At 39.0% G+C, this 24,520-nt stretch overlaps 2 protein-coding genes across 4 annotated transcripts in view; both read left to right on the forward strand.

Annotated features, from left to right (window-relative positions):
- The window catches only part of tbc1d13 (TBC1 domain family, member 13), a 72,812-nt gene extending 63,904 nt beyond the window's left edge, over positions 1–8,908 (forward strand). For both annotated transcript variants that reach the window (XM_049738534.1, XM_049738535.1), the window contains 7 exons: positions 353–435; positions 543–702; positions 1,608–1,818; positions 1,944–2,107; positions 2,445–2,605; positions 2,690–2,747; positions 6,750–8,908. In XM_049738534.1, the coding sequence (XP_049594491.1) occupies positions 353–435; positions 543–702; positions 1,608–1,818; positions 1,944–2,107; positions 2,445–2,605; positions 2,690–2,747; positions 6,750–6,815 (903 nt within the window). In that variant the 3' untranslated portion in view covers positions 6,816–8,908. The remainder of the gene's footprint in view (positions 1–352; positions 436–542; positions 703–1,607; positions 1,819–1,943; positions 2,108–2,444; positions 2,606–2,689; positions 2,748–6,749) is intronic.
- zer1 (zyg-11 related, cell cycle regulator) lies at positions 2,545–23,906 on the forward strand. 2 transcript variants are annotated; one of them, XM_049738455.2, is made up of 17 exons: positions 2,545–2,605; positions 2,690–2,747; positions 12,764–12,981; positions 13,109–13,259; positions 14,560–15,014; positions 15,421–15,594; positions 15,678–15,792; positions 16,042–16,188; positions 16,272–16,445; positions 17,561–17,776; positions 17,978–18,019; positions 18,191–18,310; positions 18,415–18,530; positions 18,818–19,006; positions 19,688–19,785; positions 20,112–20,214; positions 20,534–23,906. In XM_049738455.2, the coding sequence occupies exons 3-17, from the start codon at positions 12,815–12,817 to the stop codon at positions 20,619–20,621; spliced, it is 2,355 nt and encodes a 784-aa protein (XP_049594412.1). In that variant the 5' UTR covers positions 2,545–2,605; positions 2,690–2,747; positions 12,764–12,814; the 3' UTR covers positions 20,622–23,906. The 2 variants fall into 2 exon arrangements, with proteins under 2 accessions (XP_049594412.1, XP_049594411.1); XM_049738454.1 differs by lacking the exons at positions 2,545–2,605; positions 2,690–2,747 and adding an exon at positions 10,106–10,269.
- Positions 23,907–24,520: the final 614 nt, after the last annotated feature.

Consider the following 24,520-nt stretch of genomic DNA (forward strand, 5'->3'; position numbering starts at 1 on the left):
GGACTCTGTGGGCATGTCCACTGAATACTCTGTAAACACCTCTCTTGACTGTTACTCATCTGGCATTATGTGCTTAAGTGTCTTGCCATGTCAGTAGTATAATCCACAATTTGAACAACATGCACCATTTCAATTTACAGTGGCTGGATAAATGTTTATCTTTATGGTTGAAGCCTGTGTGACAAAAGGTCAGAAGGTTTAAGGGGGCCAATACTTTCGCAAGGCACTGTCTGTTCAGATCTACGTTGTCCATTTTACTGAAGCTACATAAGACCGAAAGCAACTGGTTTGTTGCACTAGCTAATGGTTAAGTCTCTAGTGATTATAATAAAATAAATATTTTGGTTTTCAGCCTCTAAATCCAAATCCAGACAGCAGGTGGAACACATACTTCAAAGATAATGAAATCCTACTTCAAATTGATAAGGATGTAAGGTATGGACTTAACTCAGTACGGGAATATATTTCTTTTTGAATCTGCTTTTGTCTTCTTCAGTACATCAGAATTAAATTACTGAATATTTGGTGCTTACATTTTACAGGAGGTTGTATCCAGACATGGCCTTCTTTCAGCGTCCTACGGACTACCCTTGCCAACTTATCCTGGACCCTCAAAATGATTATGAGACATTGCGTCGGCGAGTGGAACAAACTACGCTGAAAGCACAAACTGTAAATCGCAACCGCAGTGGAGTAACCAATGTATGTTTGTATGTTTTTTCTTTCACAAATGTTATTTGGGGAAACACCTGTTTGATTAGTTATGTTCAATTTGTAAAGGTGAAGGGAAAAGGAATATTCATTGACCACGACGTAAAGGTGGAGCAGCCGCTATGTGGATAGAGGAAATCTTTTTAAGGCTCATTTGTCACTCATTTGTGTTGAAAGCAATTGTCATTGTCCATATTAGTATGCATAATAGGGAATGAACAGAGTAGTTGATGCATTAACTTTGCCATTCCACATTTCCAGTTAGTGCTTGAAGTCGATTAATCACATCTGTTTTTAGTTTAGGACTAACAACACTGACTCCTCCTGACTTAAATCAGCAGGTGGTCAGTCTCGCAGTACAGTAATCCCTCATTTATCGCGGATAATTGGTTTCAAAAGCCACTCGCGATAAGTGAAATCCGCGAAGTACGGTCACCAACAAGAAGTACTGGGCAGGCTAACGAGTTAGCGGAAAGATGCTAGTTCGCAATCGTGCTAATTCGTGATCGTGCTAACACACAAACGGACTTCTAAAGGAATGTAAATGAACATTTGGAGCAATACTACATTGTCCTAAAGGTTAGACACGTTTCTTCAATCTAGAAGTTTTATTTTGACTTTTAAATGTTTTTTTTAATTTTGAAAAAAAAAAAAAACACAATGTAGCGAAGCCGCGATAAACGAAACGGGAAGTAGCGAAGGGACCACTGTAGTCTTAAACATTTAGCTAAAATTGGGAATTTTAAAAAATATTGTTTTAATTATGAAATTCAGCCGTTTGCTGTGTGTAAGCACCTTCAGACTGGTTTGTATTTTTATTCCCTGAACTTGCTGCATAAATATGATAATTGCACATTACTACATCACTATTGAATAAATTGTATCTATCCTCCCAGGTCAGCTCCCCTGGAAAGTCTTTGAATTTGTACCCATCTAATGAATACGAGGTGTTGCCCAATGGGAGTGAAGCTCACTGGGAAGTGGTGGAGCGCATCCTCTTCATCTATGCCAAACTCAATCCTGGAATTGCTTACGTGCAGGGCATGAATGAAATCGTTGGTCCAATTTACTATACCTTTGCCACAGACCCCAACAGCCAATGGAAAGGTAGGTAGGCCCTGTTGTTTTAAAATGTTAATTGCAGTAAGAGGAAGAACAAAGTGAACACTCATTACATTTGTATCTCAAAATAAAAGAAATAGTCACCTGGGTTTTATTTTGTCTTTTTCCAGAGCACGCAGAAGCGGATACTTTCTTCTGTTTCACCAACCTAATGTCAGAGAACAGAGATAATTTCATCAAGAGCCTGGATGATTCCCAGTGTGGCATAACATACAAGATGGAGAGTGTGTATTCAATGCTCAAAGAAAAAGACCAGGAGCTCTATTTCAAGCTGGTATGGACACAATAAAAAAAAATCTAAGAACAGTCATGTATTCACCTAAAGAAATGTGTGGTTTTATTTAGCGTATTGAGAGACAGACCTATCTTAAGTCGTGTGGACAGGGGTGTGTAACCCCTGTTAAATGCCAGGTGTTTGTGGTGTAAAAATAGTGACAAAGATAAATGTAAAATGAAAAAGTGAAAGTGGTTTCACAAGTGCATAACATATAATTTGTTTATTCAGAGTGAAGCAATCACATTCAAAGCCATCTGCCACTATTTAAAGTACCACAAATGCAGTTCATTTTGGCATTAATGGTGTGTTTTTCCTCCTTTTTCCTTGCACGTAGCTAGAGCAGAACATCAAGCCTCAGTACTTCACCTTCCGCTGGCTGACCCTGTTGTTATCGCAGGAGTTCCTCCTACCAGATGTCATCCGCATTTGGGACACTCTGTTTTCTGACCAGGACCGCTTCTACTTCCTCATCCTGGTCTGCTGTGCCATGCTCATGTGAGATGTTCAGCCCCATGATAAAATGAATACTTCAGCAATGTCATCTTCCTTATGGTTTCTCTTGACCTAACACATTTACAGACTGATCCGGGATAACCTTCTGGCCGGAGACTTCACAGTGAATATGAGATTACTACAGGTAGGTGTCTTTTGGTAAACGCTACAGAGGTCTTTCTTTAGTATATTTAGTTGGTTGGCTGGTTTTCTTTTCTTACCCATCCTCAAAATCAACGCAAACTCAAATGCATCCCAACAAACCGTGTGAGAAGGCTCATTTCCTATTGGATTTAGGAACATGAACAGAAAGGTTTGTGGTTTAAACTAACCTTAAAGCAAATATTTTAATTTGTTGACAGGCTTTATTGCTTTTTTCGTTCTTTTTTCTTATTTCTTTAGCCTCTGTGCTGGGTTGTAACAATACTGATTTGAATTGGAAAATTGTTTTTTATTTTAAAGAAGCGTCCATCAAATCAAACTGAATCAAATCATTCCACTTTAAAATATATTGAGATCTGTACCAAAGTGTCTTATTGGAAAAACATATCTGAGAGCTCCACATTTAAATTAGTAACAAGTTCTTTCACGTGTACATGTGCATAAAATGGCAACAAGAAACTCATTGCATCATACCATCTCAAACAGAGCCATACCATATAGAATCGAATCATTCCACTTTAAAATCGAGCCATTTCTGATTGTATGGCTCCTATGTATCAAGAAGCATATCGAATTGTCTTTTATTGGAGTGATGCATAACCCTACCTCTGTAGCATGATGCACATTTTGAAAATTAACACAACACATACAGGACTGTCTCAGAAAATTAGAATATTGTGATGAAGTTCTTTATTTTCTGTAATGCATTTAAAAAACCAAAAATGTCATACATTCTGGATTCATTGCAAATCAACTGAAATATTGCAAACCTCTTATTATTTTAATAATGCTGATTATGGCATACATCTTAAGAAAACGCGAATATCCTATCTCAAAATATTAGAATATCATGAAAAAGTACACTAGTAGGGTATTCAACTAATCACTTGAATCATCTAATTAACTCGAAACACCTGGAAGGGTTTCCTGAGCCTTGAAAAACACTCAGCTTGGTTCAGTAAACTAAATCACAAGTATGGGGAAGACTGCTGATCTGACTGCTGTCCAGAGGACCATCATTGACACCCTCCATCAGAAGGGTAAGACACAAAAAGAAATTTCTCAAAGGGCAAGCTGTTCACTGAGTGCAGTTTCGAAGCACATCCACAAAAAGTCTGTTGGAAGGGGCAAATGTGGCAGGTAACGCTGCATAACCAAGAGAGCTGACCGCAGCCTTAACAGCATTGTGAAGAAGAGTCGCTTCCAGAATTTGGGGGAGCTTCAAAGACAGTGGAGTCTGGGAAATGGGCTACAATAGCCGTATTCCCATGGTCAAGCCACTTCTGAACTCAAGACAACGGAAGAAATGTCTGACTTCGGCTTTGGCAAAGAAGCACTGGACAGTTGCAGAGTGGTCCAAAGTCCTCTTTTCAGACAAAAGCAAGTTTTGTATTTCATTTCAAAGTCAAAGTCAGCTTTATTGTCAATTTCTCCACATGCCAAAGACACACAAAGAAACCGAAATTTCCCAGAGGGCAGAAGGTCAAACAAAGCCGGGTGACTCACATCTCTGGCAATCGAGGTTGCGGGCGAGATGGGAGCACCAATAATCTTACCAGCCGTATTCACTATGCGCTGCAGGGCCTTCAAGTTCTGTTCAGTGCAGTTACCACCCCAGACAGCGATGCAACTGGTGAGGACGCTCTCAATGGTGCCACGGTAGAATGTAGGAGAAGTACAGGCGGCGCTGAGCTTTCTTTGCCAGTGACGAGGTGTTTGCGGACCAGGAGAGGTCCTCACTGATGTGCACCCACTGAGGAAGTCAAGGCGCCAGAGTCTGGAGAAAGGCTGGAGAGGAGCAAAATCCAAGTTGCTTGAAATCCAGTGTGAAGTTCCCACAGTCAGCGATGGTTTGGGGAGCCATGTCAGCTGCTGCTGGTGGTGGTCTACTGTGTTTTATCAAGTCCAGAGTAAATGCAGATGTGTACCAGGAGATTTTAGAGCACTACATGCTTCCGTCTGCTGAAAAGCTCTATGGAGATGATGATTTCATTTTCCAGCATGATCTGGCACCTGCCCACAGTGCCAAAACCACCAGTAAATGGTGTACTGACCATGGCATTACTGTCCTCGATTGGCCTGCAAATTCCCCTGACGTGAACCCCATAGAGAATTTGTGGGGTATTGTGAAGAAGAAACTGAAAGACACCAGACCCAGCAATGCAAATGAGCTAAAGGCCGCTATTGGAGCATCCTGGGCATCCATAACACCTCAGCAATGCCACAGGCTGATTGCCTCCATGCCACGCCGCATTGATGCAGTAATCCGTGCAAAAGGATTCCCAACCAAGTACTGAGTGCATTAATGGACATTTTCAAATGTTTGATTTTGTTTTGCTGTTACAGATGTTTTTTTTTTTTTACTTAGTCCGAGGAAATATTCTAATATTTTGAGATAGGATATTTGAGTTTTCTTAAGCTGTATGCCATAATCAGCAATATTAAAATAATAAAAGGTTTGCAATATTTCATTTTTGTTTTTTTAATTGCATTACAGAAAATAAAGAACTTTATCACAATATTCTAATTTTCTGAGACAGTCCTGTACATAAGAGAAGGGGGGGAAGGCAAAACAGCCCTACTTATGATTAATTATTAGTATATTGCACATAAAATAAAATAAAGTTTTTAAAAAAAATACATAAAAATTAAGAAACAAATGGGTCTTGGAAATTATTAAATCTAAGTGTACTGTACTAAAAGTTCAGTACAACTAAACAGTGCTTGGACAGAGATTCTTTTGTGTAACACTGGAGAGAGCTTGTGTACCTCCAGTACAAATAAACTTTGAGAATCACTTCTTTGAAGAGACGAAGGTTAAAAAAATCCACCTGGAATTGACAATGTACTAGACTCGTGACGTCATCTCTTGGAGCCATGTGCTGGTTTTGTCGTAAACAGGACTATTTTGTGCTGATGCCGTTTAAAATAACTCTATAGCGAGCGTTTAGCAAGAACTCAGAGCACGTACCAAAATATGGAACATCTGATCCAACTATGAGTGTCATTACAATAAAAATCAAGAAATATCACTTGCATGTGTTTTTCCCTTTCTTTTCGCTCGCCAATGTTATTGTCGCCTGTTGCCAATGGGGCCAATTGTGTAGACGTCTTGTGAGGTCAGGTTTGTCTTCACGCTTTAGGGTCATACACCCCTTTTTGTGGCGCTACCCCTAAATCCTAAGGAGAATTGGCAAACGTTGTAGACCTCATGATCGTGCATTTCTAGGGTGAAGGGACAACGTAAAGGGTGGCCCAATACCACCCCTGATGAAAGAGGTAGTATTGGAACTGAGCCTAGGTCTCATATCCTGTGAATAGCAGGAGTCCATACTCGTAGCGATTCTGCACTACCGAAATCCTGAGAAAACAGTTTTGAGAAATTGTACCTGACACTTACTCCACTGACGCTTTCCAAAAGAAAAGCTTCAGTGCAGTGTGCATGGGGCATACATAGGGCATCAAAGCACTTACCGTATTTTCCACAGTGTAAGTCGCACCAGCCATAAAATGCATAATAAAGAAGAAAAAAACATATATAAATCAAAGTGTCCAAAAGTTCGCATTTTTGGGGGAAATTTATTTGATAAAATCCAACACCAAGAACAGACATGTCATCTTAAAAGGCAATTTAAAATAAAAATAGAATAGGCAACAACAGGCTGAATAATTATATGGTATGCTAACGTTACATGACACAACGAACTGAGAACGTGACTGGTATGTTAACATTCAGTTATTCAGACAACTACTAGCATAAATAACATGCTAACAAGTTTATCGAACCATTCATGTACTCCAAATCATTAAATCAACGAAATCTTCATCCTCTGTGTCACCTAGAAACAACTCCGTTAAACCCCGGAAGTAGACGATGCAGTGCTTCCTCTTCTACGTGGCCAAAAGCTGCGACTTATAGTCCGGAAAATACAGTAAATTCATTGTATACTATTTTTTTTATTTCATGATTTTATTTTGTACTCAGGATTACCCTATCTCAGATGTCCATACCATTCTGACTAAGGCCAAAGAGCTCCAAGACAACTCGTAACCTGTTCACCCTTCCAGTGGCTGCTTCCTGTCAGATTAAATCAGTGGAAGCCCAAACAACAACAAAACATTTTCAGTTATACTTAAAGGACCTCAACGCATATGTTGTGTGGAAGAAAAAAAACTGCATTTGCCTTTTAACTGGATGACTGCTCTTGTGGTCAGAGGTGACTGCCAAGAAAACAACGAAGCAACCATCATTGTGGTGAGGAGGAAATGCATCTCAGTGCATGATGGGGAACAGGTCCCTGTGGTCATCCTCCATTCTCAGCCATCTCTCCCATGGAGACTTGTTACCCTGACCAAGTTAGCATCTGGGGCAGTGGGAGGCATATGACATCGGTCTAACTAACCAACCATTCTGAAAACATTCCAGAGACCTTCAACAATGTTGTCAGCATTTTAACGAAACACTGCAATAGTATTTGTTAGCGTATTAAATTTGTTTTTGGTTTTTTTTCTTGATGTTTTTGGTTCTTGTGTGTTTTAAAAACGTGATGAATCCTGTAATTTTCTGATCTTTGACAGTGACAGTGTTAGAAAGGTAATTATGATGAAAAGATAACGTGTTTTGGAAAATAATTAGTACGACACTTCAGCATTGTGCCTTTCGCCCTGTTAATAAATGTATTTTGTTTTATATCACACCAACATATATTGAATTTTATTGAAAGGATTGCAAAACAAACAAAACATCGAGACAATTCACACTACCAATTATGTTCTGTTCTAAGTGCAGTAAATTTGCCAATCTTTTTTTTATATATTATACTTTTAAAAATACTTGATAAACACAGGTTTATGTTGCAAGCTACCTAGGGAAAATTTGTTGTCATCCATTTTATTTTTCTTTGCAGATTATGTGGCCTTCATGCAATCATTCAAAACTCACTTTTTCAACATTGTAAGGTTATTAACTGATCAACCCATTTTCGATACGAAATTTTGAATGCTTTTTCCCCAGTTCCCTGACAGATTAAATCATTGCAAGCCTTTTGGCAGTTTTGAATTACAATATGAATATACAGAATGTATCCATAAGCTTTGTTCTACCACATATTATCGTCTCACAAACATGTTAACAGGGTAAAATCTATAAGTAAACTAAAGTTTCATTATATCATAATTACTGTTTGTTTATTGTAATGCACATAAACTGTAATGGAGTTCCTTATTGATTAATTACTTTATGCATTGGTTGAATGTAGAGAGGAAGTGTTTAATGTTGGCCAATCTCTTTGTTTTATGTGTAATGCCAACTATCATTATATATATATTTTTAATCTGTGTTTTGGGACCCGCAGTGACTGACTATTGGGGCACTTGACCACACACCACGTACACCATACTACCCTGTGATTTAGAGTTTACACTAAATAAACACTCCATAGAAATTTGAATGTTGCACATTTCATGATTCACTGTTGATGTACTGGTACCTCTTGTGTTCAACATTAACTTTGTTTTCATCAGAAAGCTGCTTAAAGGAATGTTTATTTGCTGAGGAGAGGGTGAAGATGAGAAACTCAACAGGGCTATTGGCATTGTGTGTTGCCAATGTAAAAATAGCTTATAAAATGTTTCAAATTCAAGAGACCATTGTTAATTCTCCAATGTTACAATGAAACTTGTGCATTTTTACCACATCTTTTTTTTTTATTGGACAATTGCTATTTCATATATGTATAATATTGGCATCAACACAATCAAGGAAATAACATTTTCCTTACAGTAGTCTCCATACAATTATTATAAAAGTGCCACCTCCAGTTTATTTGTACCACAACTGTAACATGTGCATGTATTCACTACAAATAAACCTTTTTAATTGTCAAAGAACCCCTAATTTTAACATTCTAATATTCCAGGTATGTGCAGTGTAAACCATTATGAAGAACCTTACAATAGAAGTTTGTGTTGGGGACTGGTGGAGAGTGGAATAATACAGTGTTCAATGTACTTGATATAAAGGGTTGTCAGGTTGCATGTTCCAAAGTTTATAATCATGATTTTGTAATGAATCCGGTGTTAATAGTTGTATATATGTTTTTACTTGATTTCTGATGTGCATTAAATTGAATGATGATGGTACAACTTCCTTTACAGGAGTTTGAATTTAGCTGTCAGATGCTGGGTTTTTAATTAATATTTTTCTGGTTATTTTAAACCTGTTTTAATGCTGAATGATGTTAACAAAAATCACTCCTGTGTGCCATTTTGATTGGGGATTTACTTTTCCTGCCAAAGAGTAACATTGCTCAAATCTTAATTTAGACCTGGAGGCTATTAGCTCTAGTCTTTCTTCAAGACAGAAGATTATTTAACTCAAGACTAGGATGAGTCTGAAACGGTTTTAATCCATATTTTAGAAAGCCATTCCTATAAAGCCTGGATCAAAAAGTGAATTCACCTAGAACTAGACTCTGCAAGAAACTGGTGCAGTTATGTTTAAGTTATAGCAGAGTATCTGCATATTCATTGAGGACTGCTACATCTGAGCAACATACATTACACATTTCGCTCACCAAGTGGGGAGAAAATTGGACTGATGTATTACTCCATTGCTTGCATTATTATAAATGTCAAAGTGGTCAAACATTACCCAAGTACATTTCTATTACTACTCAATGATTCTCATTTGATTTATACAGTATTTAACATGTGTTAAACGTAATCAGGTCAGTTTATGAGTGTTCGGCTGAATCCAACAATCTTCACATTGGTCGTTGCATTTTATTTGGCAAAAATACCCCTGAGAAAAAAAAAGTGGCAAACGGAAAAACAGATTCCTGCACACAGTTTTGCTTTTTTTTGTCTCATGGCTTATGTATCGTTAAAATAAAACACAATGGAACCCTGTATGGTACAGCCACTGATGCTCTCCATGTTTTATTTATGGCAAGAGGTAGTAACAGGCTCATTCATTCAATCACACCTCACACTGACACTCACACTGCTTTTTCACCTTGACAACAACACTCACAACAAAGAGACAAAAACAAACAGCAACCTTTTACCTTGGTCAACTACAAGTTTTTACAAAGAGTGCTACACTAACACCACCATATAATAATGGGTGTATTTTAAGTTTGGATCATCAACTCACATTTTTACCATGTTCATTTCCATAGAAAATGCTGTGATTATTTCATGACTGTGCACAACAATGCTGCAATACAACAAAATTTTACTTTTACTTTGAATTTTACTTTAATGAAAGACAAATCTCACTGCAACGACAATAATAGTCTCCCCCCCTCCCCTCCCTTTGCATAGCAACGCGAGAAAACGAGGAAGAGGGACAGAGGGACAGAGGGGAGGTCGGACTTGTAGTAGTGGTAGGAGGAGGAGTCTGTCTGTTGACATCAGACGAAAACGAAAATCAGATGAGCGAAGACTGGTGATAACTCCGTTTGTCGCCTTTATCAAGACACAAAGCCTTGGCGAAAGCTAAGGTAGAGCATTAGATGATGACTTATCTACTCAGAAATCGCTGACCATTGATTGTTTCCTGTATTTCCACAAATGTTTGGACCTAGCGCTAGCCGCACAGCTAAGTTCGCTAACATTGCAGGGAAAGTCATCGTTAGCCGAAAGCTAACGTAACCTGAAATACACTAGTGATGCCGGCTATTGGAACCCAATATAGAATAACAACTACTTGTAAGTCGTGTGTGCAACTTATCAAGTAGTTCGCTGCCCGGTCATATCTGATTGTTAGGCGTTGGTGTTATTTAAGAAAATGGTTCTACTTAATCGCTGTCTAGCTTGCTTGCTAACTTAGTCGCTTTGGATTCATTGCTTAATTGCTAACAACCCAGTAATAGCCACGACAAGAAGGTGAATCTATGCATTTATCCAATGTCCACCTACAAGAGTTGTATATTACGACAATAGGTCATATTGTTTTAAATGTTGAACAAGTTGTAAAGTAACGAAGTTTAGTCACCAACAATCAGCAAGATGGCCAATATTGTACCTTTTCTTGGCATGTAAATTGTATTTAAACAGTCCTTCGATTGGCTAACTGCGTGACATTTTTCCTTCACACGTTTTTTATTTTTTTTTTTTAATTTCGAAATTAATCCAGAGACAGGATAAATTTTAGATTTAAGATTTTTGGGGGGAATGGCAAATGTGCCACTTGCATCAGTGACGTGCGGTGAGGGTCATGACTGGGGAGGCGCTGACGTCATACACACACACACACACACACACACACACACACACACCCGCGGTAAAATTTGTCCGCCACCTAACCGTGTCACAAAAAAGGTTGCGTGACTTATTCATTATTTAATTTTACTTAAAATTTATTTAAACATTATTTAAACTATTTGACTATTTTCATATCAGCAGTCTTCACGCATAAAAACACTCAATAAAGCACATGGAATCAAGAACTTGTTTTCGATCGTGCGTACCACTCCGTTTGAAAAGACATGGTCCTAAGTCCCGTTGTCCGAATCAAACCTTCTAACTTCGGAATTGCTCTTGCTTTACTGATGACCTCCTGCTTCGATTGAAAATCCATCGTTGAAAATCTTTTGGATATGTAATCCTCCATTATAAAACGAAATGTAAAAACGGGAAAACCCCCTGAAAAAAAAACCAATGTAAAACGAAACAAATGGATGACTGCTCCTCAGTTGTTCACTTTAAATTTGAACTGGAGACAGCTGGCCTACCTAGGTCATGGCGCATGTCATAAGGCTGGAGAACCTTTTTTCGTAGCCTCCGTAAGGTCCCTTTTCAAAGCAGTTTTGTTCATCTAAACACGACGTTAGACAGATGGCAAAAAACACAAGATATTATATACACCAGCTCAGCTATGGAAATTAGTGAATATCGCCACAGTGTTTGAACACTTAAACAGCGACATAAAGACAGAGAGCAGTTCTGTCTAACAGTTAGACTCTAACTGCATAGCCTGTCAACACATAGGCGGCCGTGGGATTACACAATCCTCAGAGGAGGCTAGACAGAAAGTTGGCTCCTCCGAGCGAATCATCTTCAATTTTAAAATAACTATAAAAATTCAGCGATTTTGGTTCAAAATTATACAAAATTATTGAAATTAAAAGGAAAATGACTTTATAAAATGACTTTTTTTTGTTTTTCCCCTTTTCATGATGGCAGGGGAGGCATATATATATATATATATATATATATATATATATATATATATATATATATATATATATATATCCACCCACCCAATACACACACCACGCACATAGCTATATCTATATAGTATCTATCTCTATATATGTAAGTACACACATGTAGTTAGGTCGTCCTCAGACGAGCTTCCATAGTAGAACCTATATATTGCTAACAATGACTGTGGGGCGCAGCTCCTCACAGCATCCTCAATCCAACCCTTAATGCTGAGTGTCAAGCAGGGAGGCATCGGGTTCCATTTTATAGTCTTTTGGTATGACTCGGCCGGGGATCGAACCCACGACCTCCCAGTCTCAGGGCGGACACTCATACCACAAGGCCACTGAGCTGTTGTGTGTGTGTGTGTGTGTGTGTGTGTGTGTGTGTGTGTGTGTGTGTGTGTGTGTATGTATGCATGTATCCATGTATGCATGTATCCATGTATGCATGTATCCATGTATGCATGTAGCCATGAATGCATGTATCCATGAATGCATGTATCCATGAATGCATGTATCCATGAATGCATGTATCCATGAATGCATGTATGCATGTATGTATGTTCGATTGACATTTACTTTCAGTAGTGATAGAAATTATTTCTGATTTGGTGCTGTATCTGTTTCCCTTGCCAAGTTAATCTCTCATCTCCATAGCCTTAATGCCTTTATATGGTTCTAAATATATCAAATATATAATGATCAAAATTTGGGTACTGCTCATCCACATTGTTTTGAAGGATGTCCTCATCCTTAGAATGCATGTAATTTGTCGTTGTCTCTTCAGGTCTCCTGCACTGCCCAGTCTTGGATCTGAGCCGGACAAGAAGAGGCAACCATGGCAGCCAAAGAAGGAGACAACCCCGACAGCCTCATGACTCTGGCCACAGTATTCTGCTTGAGGAACCTCAGAAAGACAATGTGCTATCAGGGTTTGAGGGATAAGCTCTGTTTGCGCTCAGACATCTTTCTTCCCAGTGAAATCTGCGACAAATTGGTCAACGTGTATGTATATGGAATTATTATGAACACTTGTCTAATTTTCGTGTTTTTAGTTTAGTCAGTTATGAGTTTTCTTATTGTATTACAGATTCCATGCATTTCAAGTTGTATGATTTGTTTGCTTAAACAGGTACATGGAGTTGGTCCATACAGACAGTAACTTTGAACCAGAAGAAAACTTTTTCCAACTATTCTCGGAACCCCGGAGCACCAGACTCACCAGGGTGCAGCTGAAGGAAGACTTTGTCCATGACAGAGACTTGGAGGCTATAAGAAAACAGGTAAAAGGCTGTACTGTATTAAAATTAAGATCAATTTTCATAATGTATATTTATGTGTAATAGAACAGACCATATGCGGGGAACAGTTATAAGTGAAGTACATTCACATTGTTTTTATACTCATCTGCTCTGTGTAATTTTGATAACAAATATAAGCTTTGTAGTTAATCAATTTCCAGGATACTATCGAAAACTAAAAAAGAAAACACTCAAAAGACAAACTACTAGAGATGCAACTAGTAATGGACAACTTAATCATCATCATTTTCATTGTTTCATATTTTCATTAGACCAAAGCAATAAAAATGTTTACTTTGGCGCCATCGGGTGGAACATTGGTGCTGTTAAGTGTATTCGTTGATACTGTTGCGTTTTCACTCTGATGCGTTCGTTTCAAAGTGCTTTATAAATAAAAGGAAGTTCAGTTGTAAGTCCTTGAATGGACGTCATGCACAGTAAATATAAAACTGAAAGTATATCTCTGCTTCTCTCCCAAAGTACTATTTGTGTAGTTTACTTTGCTGTTTGACTTGTTTTCTTAAGATTTATTATCCTGTCTAATTGTCACAAGGTGCATTTATTAATTTAATGCCTGTTTGCATGAAGCGCCAGTACACATTTGTTTACCCATGTCTGAGGGAGGTCACATCCATTTGAACTTTGAACCAGTTAGTCAGTTTTACAAATATTAGTTAGCATGGTAGGTAATACTAATACTACTAGCTTATTCTGAAAATGCATCATTTGTGATGAGTAATTTAAAAGTGGTTCCCACACCTTTTCAGACTAGCGCCCCCTTGGCTCCCCCGTGAATTCCTAGTCCGTCCCCACCGTCGACTGACTCGTCCTACTGCACGTGTCGTCAAACAAACGTTCGAACTTCTGACTTCGGACTGACGCCCCCTTCAACTTCTGACTTCGGACTGCCGCCCCCTACCGCCCCTTCGTCCTCACCGCCCCCCTACCGCCCCCTTCGTCCTCACCGCCCCCCCCAGATCTTTCCACTGCCCCCAGGGGGGCGGTACCGCCCACTTTGGGAACCACTGATTTGACTGAATCCAGTTGTTTATTGTTTATGATTCAGTACATGCAAGAATGGTTTTGATAATTTTCATCTCCATTTTCAAGTGTCACCATTTTATGGCAAAAAGAAAGATATAACCTTGACGTAAGATTGAGATTCATTGATGATCTTGATTATTTAGCATTATTGACAGTGCCCCTCCCCCAAAAGTTTCTATTGAGCCTAAATTTGCTGTCCACTAAAAGTCCTTTAATACTTTTTAATGTGTTCCTCCAGGACCTGATTGAGCTTCACCTCACCTACTGCAACAGTCTATCATCCCGCAGCTTGAAAACACTGACCTGCTTCCGCGAGACGCTGGTCTCTCTTTGTCTTTTTGGCTGCAGCAACATATTCTATAGAAAGGGCGGCACCCCATTAGCTTGCAATGAAGATACAGAGGATGACGAGGAAGAAAGCCCTGTGTCAAGGCAGGCATTAAAGACGGACTTTAACTTTCAGGGGTTTAACCGCCTGCGGTTGCTCAACCTGGGTGGCCTACCAGATGAGATGCATGCTGAGACTTTGCTCAAACCTTTGAAGTTGCTCACCTCACTAGATCTGTCTAATGTACAGTTACTGGGGACAACCTTTCTAACTCAGTGGAAAGACAGGCTGGCATCTCTTGTTCTCTACAATGTGGACCTTTCAGAAGAGTTGGTCAATACGGTGGTGGAACTTGTCAATCTCAGGTAAGTTCCAAGGTTTGTTTCTCCTCATTTTTCAACAAGTCTGTTGCCTAAAATTTTCTTGCATTTCTTTTTTTTTTGTTTTATATATATAAATTATTTAAAGATACATTTGCAGACAAATGTGCTAGTCCGCTTCTTTGGGAGGTTTTGGTGGTTGCTTAAAGGTAGCTCAGCAGTGCTCAGAAAGACATCTCTTGACCAACCAGTCCTAATGGATGTTGTTTTGTGAACTCGTGAACCGCAAAAAAAGTGATAACCAATAAAACGGCTTTTACACCGTACTCGTGGAGAGTGGTTTTACTTTCATTTCAATATCTGATCAAACACAATCTTAGTTTAGTTGTTAAAATGAGCATGTAAACCATTCTGAAAATCCACCATTAACTAATAAACCTGCATTCCTCAGGCATCTTGACATCTCGCGTGAGAGTAGGAGGACTTCCAAGTTTAAGATGACAAGGAAGATCTTGACTGCTATCGTTCAAAGACTGGTCAATCTGGTCTCACTGGACATTTCAGGTCACATCATGCTTGACAACTGCACAGTTCCACACCTAGAAGAAGCTATGGGCCGTCCAAGGTGGGTAAATAGCATTAAACTAAGATGACGATGGATATAAAATAAACGTTCATGATCTTCTGAGAGCATTTATTCTTCTCTAGTAACGAGCCATGCAAGAGCAGCATCTACCCTTTCCAAGAGCTGAAGAGGCCCCTGCAGTTTTTGGGTTTATATGACACTACCCTTTGTAATGTGACGCACATCCCAGCTTATAAGGTACTACTGACACAAATGTCTTAAATCTTGAACGTACGGTATTTCTAATGCATTATCTTACAAACCTGTGGTGTAAACGTACCCTAAGAAACCAGAAAACTCCAGCTGTGATCGATTCAATGGTCTGAGAGTGACCAGAATGATGAGAAAATTCATAGGCACAATCAACAATATAACAAGTCAAGTTACATTTTAGTATACCAGTAACAGTTTTTGTTTGTGCTTTTTGGTGGTGTGGTGCATTTGCAGGTGACTGGTTCAAAGAATGAAGACCAGGTCCTAAATGCTATTGAAGCTTATACTGAGTTTCGTCCTGAATTGGCCCATAGAGCTATCAATCAACTGTTTGACATCGCCAGAATACAACACTGCGTCCAGCTACTCCGAGCGTTACAGGTATGAGACTTTAAAAACAAGACCATCAACGAATCGACAAAATTCTTTTGACAAAAAAAATGTTGGCTAATGTCTTGTTTCAGCTTGTTATAGCAGCATTGAAGTGCCACAAATATGATAAGAGCATTCAGGTGACAGGAAGTGCTGCGCTCTTTTACCTGACAAACACCGAATACCGCAGTGACCAAAGTGTGCGGCTTCGCCAGGAGGTCATCCGAGTGGTTTTAAATGGAATGGAGCAATACCAGGAGGTCACTGTAAGTGTGCTCTTTTTATTAATGCCATGAAGAAGGGTCATCCTTTTCTAGTTCTGTTATGTATGAAGTGTACCATCCATCCTTCCATTTTCTGAACTGCTTCTCACGAGGGTCGCAGGTGTGCTGTAGCTTATCTCAGCTGACTTCGGGCAGTAGGCGGGGGACACCCAAATTGGTTGCTAGCCAATTGCAGGGCACAAATAGACAAACAACCATTTACACTCAGACTCACAGCTATGTGCAATTGGGAGTGCGCAATTGTCCTACAATGCATGTTTTTGGGATGTGGGAGGAAACCGGAGCGCCCAGACGAAACCCACGCAGGCGCAGGGAGAACATGCAAACTCCACACAGGAAGGCCTGATGAGCTAACCAGTCGACCATCATGCCACCATAGTGTACCATGTTGTTTCAATTTGTATTAACCAGAGATGAGAATTTTCCGCGGATCCGCGGGTTTCCATGTTTTTTTCCGTCGAAAGTATCATTTTCGTGAATCGTGTAGGGAAGCGGGCAACGTTAGCCTCGGCACTCACGAGCATTCGCTCGCCCGCCGCGACGTTATCTTCCGGAAGTCGGCTTGCCTCTGTAAACCTAACTAACTAGCAGCACTGATGCGACAACATCCGCCTTGTTTTCGGCAGCATTTTGGCGCTACTTTCGTCACATCATTTCTCCTTGTTAACTTACGCAGAGAACTAAGTGTTTTTACACCGCCACAATGTGAATTTGCAATTGGGTTTTCATCACTTGTAGACGAGTTATTTAGTTAGACAGATCTAGGGTAGATATATATATAAATATATATCACACACACACCCCTCCCGGCTACTTTTCAGTGATTTTTCACATTTGCCATTCTCATCCCTGATTGACACATTAAGTAAAGAACTGAACTTTATGATTTTGGTCGGGGAATGCAAAGCTTCTTTGCAAAATTAAAAAAAAAAGGTACTGACTTAAAATTGTCACTCTTATTATTCATTCTCTTACTGATATCTGCTGTGTCATTCGTTTGTTTGATCTAATTGAGCTAGTAAAAATGTAGAATAAGCATGCATCATCATTACATTGCACAATGTTAAGTGTTAATTCCCTCCCCACCTCCACACAAGGTTCAAAGGAACTGCTGCTTGACTCTGTGCAACTTCAGTATTCCTGAGGAGTTGGAGTTTCAGTACAGTCGGGTAAACCAGCTGCTGCTAAAAATTCTGGAGCCGGCAAGGCAGGATGAATCCATCCAGAGAATCGCTGTGCACCTCTGCAATGCTTTAGTCTGCCAGGTTGACAACCACCATAAGGAAGCTGTGGGAAAGATGGGTTTTGTGAAGGTAACATTAAGATGAAGTTTTTAATTAGTAGAGTGAGGTTTTTTTCCCCACCAAAAACACATATTTAAGGCTTTATCAGAACGGGTGGATGTATTTGCTGTTGTAGTCTTTTGCAGCAAAATATATATTTTTTGTCATCCCTAGATGGTGCTAACGGCTTTATTTTCTGATCATTTTCAATTCATTCTTCTGTGTTCTCAGACAATGTTGAACTTAATACAAAAGAAGTTACAGGATCGAATGGTGAGTTGCAAGTCATTGATTTCGGTTTTCATTGGGGTTGTCTCAGTATGTTCATTATTTTAGAATTCTATTTATCTTGTTTTAATGTGAAGTCGATATGCTAGCGTTGTTAAAGGTATTGAATATGAATAAAATTGTATTGTTAGTTAAATTACGTTTGTTTACACTCAGTGTGACCAGGTGATGGAGTTCTCTTGGAGTGCTCTGTGGAATATTACTGATGAGACACCAGACAACTGTCAGATGTTCCTCAACTGTCATGGAATGACTCTCTTTTTAGACTGTCTAAAAGTGAGTTTGTCGTCCCCACATGTTCCAAAGACTCACAAATCTCTGTGGTTTATATTTTTAGCTGTGATTAAAGCCTCTTCTGTTCTTTTGAAACTTAATTGAAGGAGTTTCCAGATAAACAGGAGCTACATCGCAACATGCTGGGGCTTCTGGGTAATGTTGCTGAGGTCAGAGCGCTACGACCAAAGCTGGTCACGCCACAGTTCATCTCTGTTTTCAGGTAAAATCAGTGAGGCATGAAGTCAATTTCCATTGATATATATGAAAATACAAAGTCTGTGTTGAAGGGACTGACTGTGTCTAAAGCCACCACTTGGGTACCATACCACTGTAACAGTTACTCTTAAAAAAAAGAGACCTAATTAAAAAATTCCCAATATATTTTACATTACGTTTGACAATTGAAAAGCAAATTGTGTCTCATGGTGTAATTCCATCTTGCAAATTTAAAAATTTCTCTCCGAGTACGTAATATTATTGTCTTTTTTCCTTTCACCTACGTGGCAGTAATCTACTGGACAGTAAGGCCGATGGTATTGAGGTATCATACAATGCGTGTGGCGTGCTTTCCCACATTATGTTTGATGGACCGGAGCTTTGGTCGATGGAAGAGCCACTAAGAGACACGGTGATGGACAAGATGTGGGATGCGATCCAAAGCTGGGACGTCAGCTCACGTCGCAACATCAACTACAGGTGACAATATCATCCTCACCATGAAAATAATGTGACTAGAGTAGTATGTTAGTTTACTTAGTTTGGTAGTTAATATATACAGTGGGACCTCCAATTACAAAATTAATTGGTTCAGTGAGCCCGTTGTTACACAAAAAATTCATAAATCGAATTATGTTTCCCATTAAAATAAATGGAATAAACTACGTGGCAGTACTGGACAGTAATGCATGTGGCGTGCTTTCCCACATTATGTTTGATGGACCGGAGCTTTGGTCGATGGAAGAGCCCGCGTGGGTTTTCTCCGGGCACTCCGGTTTCCTCCCACATCCCAAAAACATGCATGGTCGGCCGATTGAGCACTCCAAATTGTCCCTAGGTGTGAGTGCAAGTGCGAATGGTTGTTTGTCTCTGTGTGTCCTGCGATTGGCTGGCAACCAGTTCAGGGTGTCCCCCGCCTACTGCCCGATGACTGCTGGGATAGGCTCCAGCACTCCCATAAGGACAAGCGGTACAGATAATGGATGGATGGTTGACTTCATACTTTCTTCCCCCCCCCCCCCCCCCTAGTTAAATACTCAGGTTAGGAGCACAAGAGCAAAAAAACGTGATTCAATTTTATTATTTTCAAGTTTGCTGGATGTCGACTGGCTGCACGGCTGTCATGGGGTTTGCTCTGTTTAAAATTTTATATTGCCTTAGGTCATTCGAGCCCATCTTGCGACTTCTGCCTCAAAGTATCGCTCCAGTTAGTCAGCACTGGGCCACATGGGCTCTGTACAACCTGGTGTCAGTTTACCGTGAGTATCCTAAGGTGTAGCCGTTGTGTCAAAATAGCAATATGATAGTCACAGATTCAGCAGTCACACATAGTGTTTGAGTTATAGTTTCCTCTTGTTTTTATTGTATATCATGTATTTGCTGTATGTCCACTTTAAGTATCAAATTGTATTGATATAATTTGTTTCTGTTTTAATATTTCACTGACCTGCTTGTTCTTATCCTCTCTTTCAGTACACATATACATACATGCAGACATACACGTGCAGTGCTTCTCTAAATACATTTTGTGGTATCAGCAATAATGCCCACGTTCTTCAAGTCTTTGCTCATGTTTCATGTGCAGCAAGCAAGTACTGTCCCCTGCTCATAAAAGAAGGAGGAATTGGCCTTTTGGAGAAAGTTTTGGAGTTGGAAAGTTCGCAGCCAGAGACAAAAGACATGGCCGTGTAAGACAGGCTTTTTCACACGCTCAATGCAAGTTACATGACATCTTATTCATAAAGCTAAACACAACAGCAAATACCTAAACCACATTAAGCGATGGGAGGGTGGGCGGGTGATTCGATCTATGGCTGATTGGACAAGAGGGACTGTATTCCTCTCCTGAAATCAGACAGTATTGCATCCATTTATTTATAAATAAGAAATTTACCATATTTACTCATAATGTTATTTGTGTAAAAAATGTAAACTAATAAATAATAATTGGATTGCATCATCCCACAGTTCTTTGCAGGCATGTGAATTTCTTGATTTTTTTTTCAGGAAAGTAATGGAGCAGTGTGAGAGCTTCAAAGAAGACCCCATGGAAACAAATCATGTACAGGAGGTAAACTATGGACAAAGAGGTTGACACGGCGGCACCTCGATATCTGGCAAAACAACCTGAAGCTCCTCGTTATCACCGCAAGGGTCAATGTGTGCATTTTCTTCTCGTAATTCGATTTTATTTTGTTGGCAGAGCTGCGTCTCTGACCCTTTTCACAGCAGTCTGAGCACCAGCTTAACATACATGACGTATAGGGGTTAAGAAGGTGGATGGTGTTTTTACCTTTGCTGCTCATAAACGTCTCCTCTGATGTGCTGGAGGGTTGTGTTGGTGGGTGACTGCTATCGCTCAGTGTGGGTTTTGTGAAATATTACTTGATAGAACATAGCAGTTGATGCTTGATTCTCAGTGGAAGGAAACAGACGCGCTTCGCAGCACACAACAATAGCCAGGTGGAAATGACCTCAGTAGAGGTTAAAGGTCATGTGGTGTTTTCCAACACCTACAAATGGTGGCCACCCCCTCCTAGTTGTGGTCACGTTCACAGTGGAGATGAGCCAATGCGCAAGTAGGCAGGGGTTGGCCGGAGGGAAGGCTCTGCAGATAGACCTTTTGTTATATATGTAAATATTGTTTGTCCCCTCCTTTTAATGTGTGTATGTTTTATAATATAACTGTAAACACTTAAGGCTGTACCCTCCATTTAAAATCATTTAGGTTGGACTGGCAAATGTTCAGTGCATACTCAACTGTGGTCTAACCGCCTGTGGTCGATAAAAGATCATTTGGATTTAACGCAGACTCACTTTATTCTGGCTTTTTAAAATTTGTATCCTTTTTTTACATTTCCATTCACTTGAGAGTTGGGGAGAAAAAGTCAGCATGCTTCCCTTGAAACATGAAAGATAACATTCATGTTCAGTACCTTCTTAGTCACAGTTTCACACTCGCACAGCAAGTCAGAGTGTCAAGGTACAATTTGCCAGTATCAATAAATAACATCATCTTGGTTAAACAGCAAATAGAAACCGCAATCATGGTGGCTATAATTGCAGATATTTCTATATAATTATATGTTCAATGTGTGTCCCAGGTTCCTCATTTGTCATTGCTGCAACAGCGTTGATTACATTCATATTTACATAATAGCGTACATTTGTTGCCTTTTATGTTTGGATCCACAAATCACAGCCATTGCCTATTCACGTCAGATGGATGGAAGATGTTTATGTTGAAAGAAATGATTATTCAGTTTTACTGATTAATCAGATTGCTGCACTATCACTTGAATCATCATACTTTTCACAAGCTATTGAGGAAAAGCCTTTAGAATTGAAATTTAGTACTAATGAAGCATGTGGCTCTCAAAGATTTGCTCAACAAAATTAATACGAAAGTTGAGTGCTACATCATGTAGCACAGGTTAGACGACTGCTAAACTTTCATGGCTTTGGTTCTTTGGGGTTTAAAATATTTTTGAGCTAGCTTTCTCCAATCCATTTGCTGTTGTGAAAGTAACGTAGATATCTTTCAAATAGTTTACATGGCTATCATTGGTGCAGGCAATGTGTGTTCACTTCCCACTCAGTGTGACAGCGAATGAAGGATTATCTGTCTTGAAATGTGTCCTGTGACTGACTGGCAACCAGTCCAGAGTGTAGTAAGGTGGTTTTGGCTTTAGCTCACCCGTGACCCTGAAGAGCATAAGTGGTATAGAAACTGGATATTTTATTCTTTTCAGATTTTTCTTTTGGCCCTTGTACTACCCTTTACCAAACTCATTATGCTGCTTCCACAAGATGCCACAAACATGGCCTCAACTTAAAAGCGCATTGAATAGTATTTTGTGACATGCTATCTGTAAAATCGCATTATTTGTGAATTAAGGATCCACCATTTTAACAACAATTTAAAAAAAAATTATTTGGCAAAAACAGATTGGTGTGACCGTTGGCTTTTGTACCATATGGGTGAGGATTACTGAGTATTGTATATGGCGTCAAAACAGATCAAGGAAATTGACTTACATGTGTTGAACTAGTGAGTACAACCCATTGAATTATAACATTGGTGGAGAAAAATAATACCATCTGTTAGATTTTGTCCCAGTTCTTTATCTTTAATGCTCGCTATGCTAATAGTAATTACCAGGAGGTCAGTTTAACTATTTTTGTACATTGTACAGATTCATATTACATAGCTTTACTGTTATTTCATTCAATTGCCTTTTCAGTGTTTTTGTGGAGCAAAAGTGATTATAAAGTATTCCCTGAATTGTAATTGATTTCTTCATTGGATTTTTTTTCTGTAAATTATTTCAATCTGATTGACTGTATCGAAAAATATTTTAAGAACTCTAATCCTTACATTGTAATGTTTTTTCAATGGAGTATTTCTGTTCCCTCAAATACATCAATCCATCCATCAGATTTTTGGAGCGCTTATCCTCATCACAGGTGAGGTGAAGCCTATCCAAGTAGACTTTGGACGAAAGGCAGAATGCAACTTGAACTAGTCCTACATATTGTATACTCGCTGGCCGAAAATAATGGGAGCTACTATTAATGTGCAGCAATCAAACAGTCCTTTCTTCAGGTTCCACAGCAATCAATTAAATAGTCACATTGTTGCCACTTGCACCTGACATATTTCATAAGCTAATGGAAATGCATCACAGTATGTGTAGCAGGAACTGGTTCCCAATATTAACTAACAACCTCTTTACAGTGCATCACTGAATTCTCTTCCACTATAACCAATATATTCATGCCTTTTTTGAAAGCCACGCCATATCAGTTCATGATCCATGTTGGGTTTACTAACTACTTTTCTCATGTACAGTTGTGTGTGCATGAGTGCGCGTGTGAGCACACCTTACTCATGGCAGTCTCAATTGGTACTTTCATTGGGGCAGTTTCGTCTTTAGTCATTCGCATTCATAAAGGTGAGGTTGTAGTTTGCAGTGGAAAAAAAAAAAAACAGTCTTCAAGTCTTCAGATTCATATTTCTATGTGAACGAGTTTTTGATTATGAAAATCTCAAATGCTCACTTTTCCTAAGCTTTAATACAGTTGAAAGGGCGTCATGCTGTTGCTACTATTGAGATGCTGTCTTTACTGATCACATACTATTTATTTAGTTAATACTGAAAGTAGAGATAATCATTTGGGATTCTCAAACCATAGTATGTCAATTTGACCAGTAGTTATATAAAGTCAACAACTGGTTTATTTTGTAGCTGCAAGTGTAATTCAAATCTGAGTGAATTTGATCCTCACATTGTGGATTTTTTTTTTCCTGATATAAATAGTACCTGGCCATTACTGTAAAGGTGTAAAAGCAATAAAGATGGAGTGGTAAACAAACAAATTGAAGTTTGTCATTTTGTTTTTTTCTGAGGCAGGGGGTGTAATCTCAAAGACAGTGATAAGACATTTATTATTTCGTTTTACATACCATACCATCACTGTCAGGTGAAAACGTTCTTAATGCAAAAAAATCAACATGTATGTTTATAAACTTCATTTGCCAAATGACTTTTCAACCCTTCCTTTGGCTGTACGGTAATCCAAAAATAAACACATTTAAAAGTAGATCATAAAATATTTTATGTGAAATTGACAAAGATGAAAATGAAGGACATTTATGCACAAATGTAAGTTGTTCAATTAACATTAAATGTTAGTTTCATTTAATTTTTTAAAACCACTTCACTTTTAGTTTAGTTATTTAAATGTCGTTACTTTTTGTTAATTACAATAATCTTGGTTCGTACATCCATAGTCTTTGGAACGTTTGTGTAATTGTTTCAATGAAATGGCAAAGGCAACAGCTCCACTTCCTCAAGCGATAGCGTGTAATCATGCAATCCACTAATCAGCTGTGTCAGAAGGAGCGCTTGTAGCGTAGTATTTGTTAATGCTGTCAAAAACACAGTCCGTCGGATTAATGAGTGAGATTATGAATATTTCTCAGTTCTGGGG

This window comes from Syngnathus scovelli, chromosome 13 (genome assembly GCF_024217435.2).
Source record: "Syngnathus scovelli strain Florida chromosome 13, RoL_Ssco_1.2, whole genome shotgun sequence".
NCBI classification, from domain to species: domain Eukaryota; kingdom Metazoa; phylum Chordata; class Actinopteri; order Syngnathiformes; family Syngnathidae; genus Syngnathus; species Syngnathus scovelli.

Bases quoted from the DNA above. Each gene is read 5' to 3' on its own strand.
- zer1 (XM_049738455.2), top strand. From the start codon at position 12,815: ATGGCAGCCAAAGAAGGAGACAACCCCGACAGCCTCATGACTCTGGCC. The intron at 12,982-13,108 runs GTATGTATATGG...TTGCTTAAACAG, and splicing joins TGCGACAAATTGGTCAACGT to GTACATGGAGTTGGTCCATA. The intron at 19,786-20,111 runs GTGAGTATCCTA...TTTCATGTGCAG, and splicing joins CAACCTGGTGTCAGTTTACC to CAAGCAAGTACTGTCCCCTG.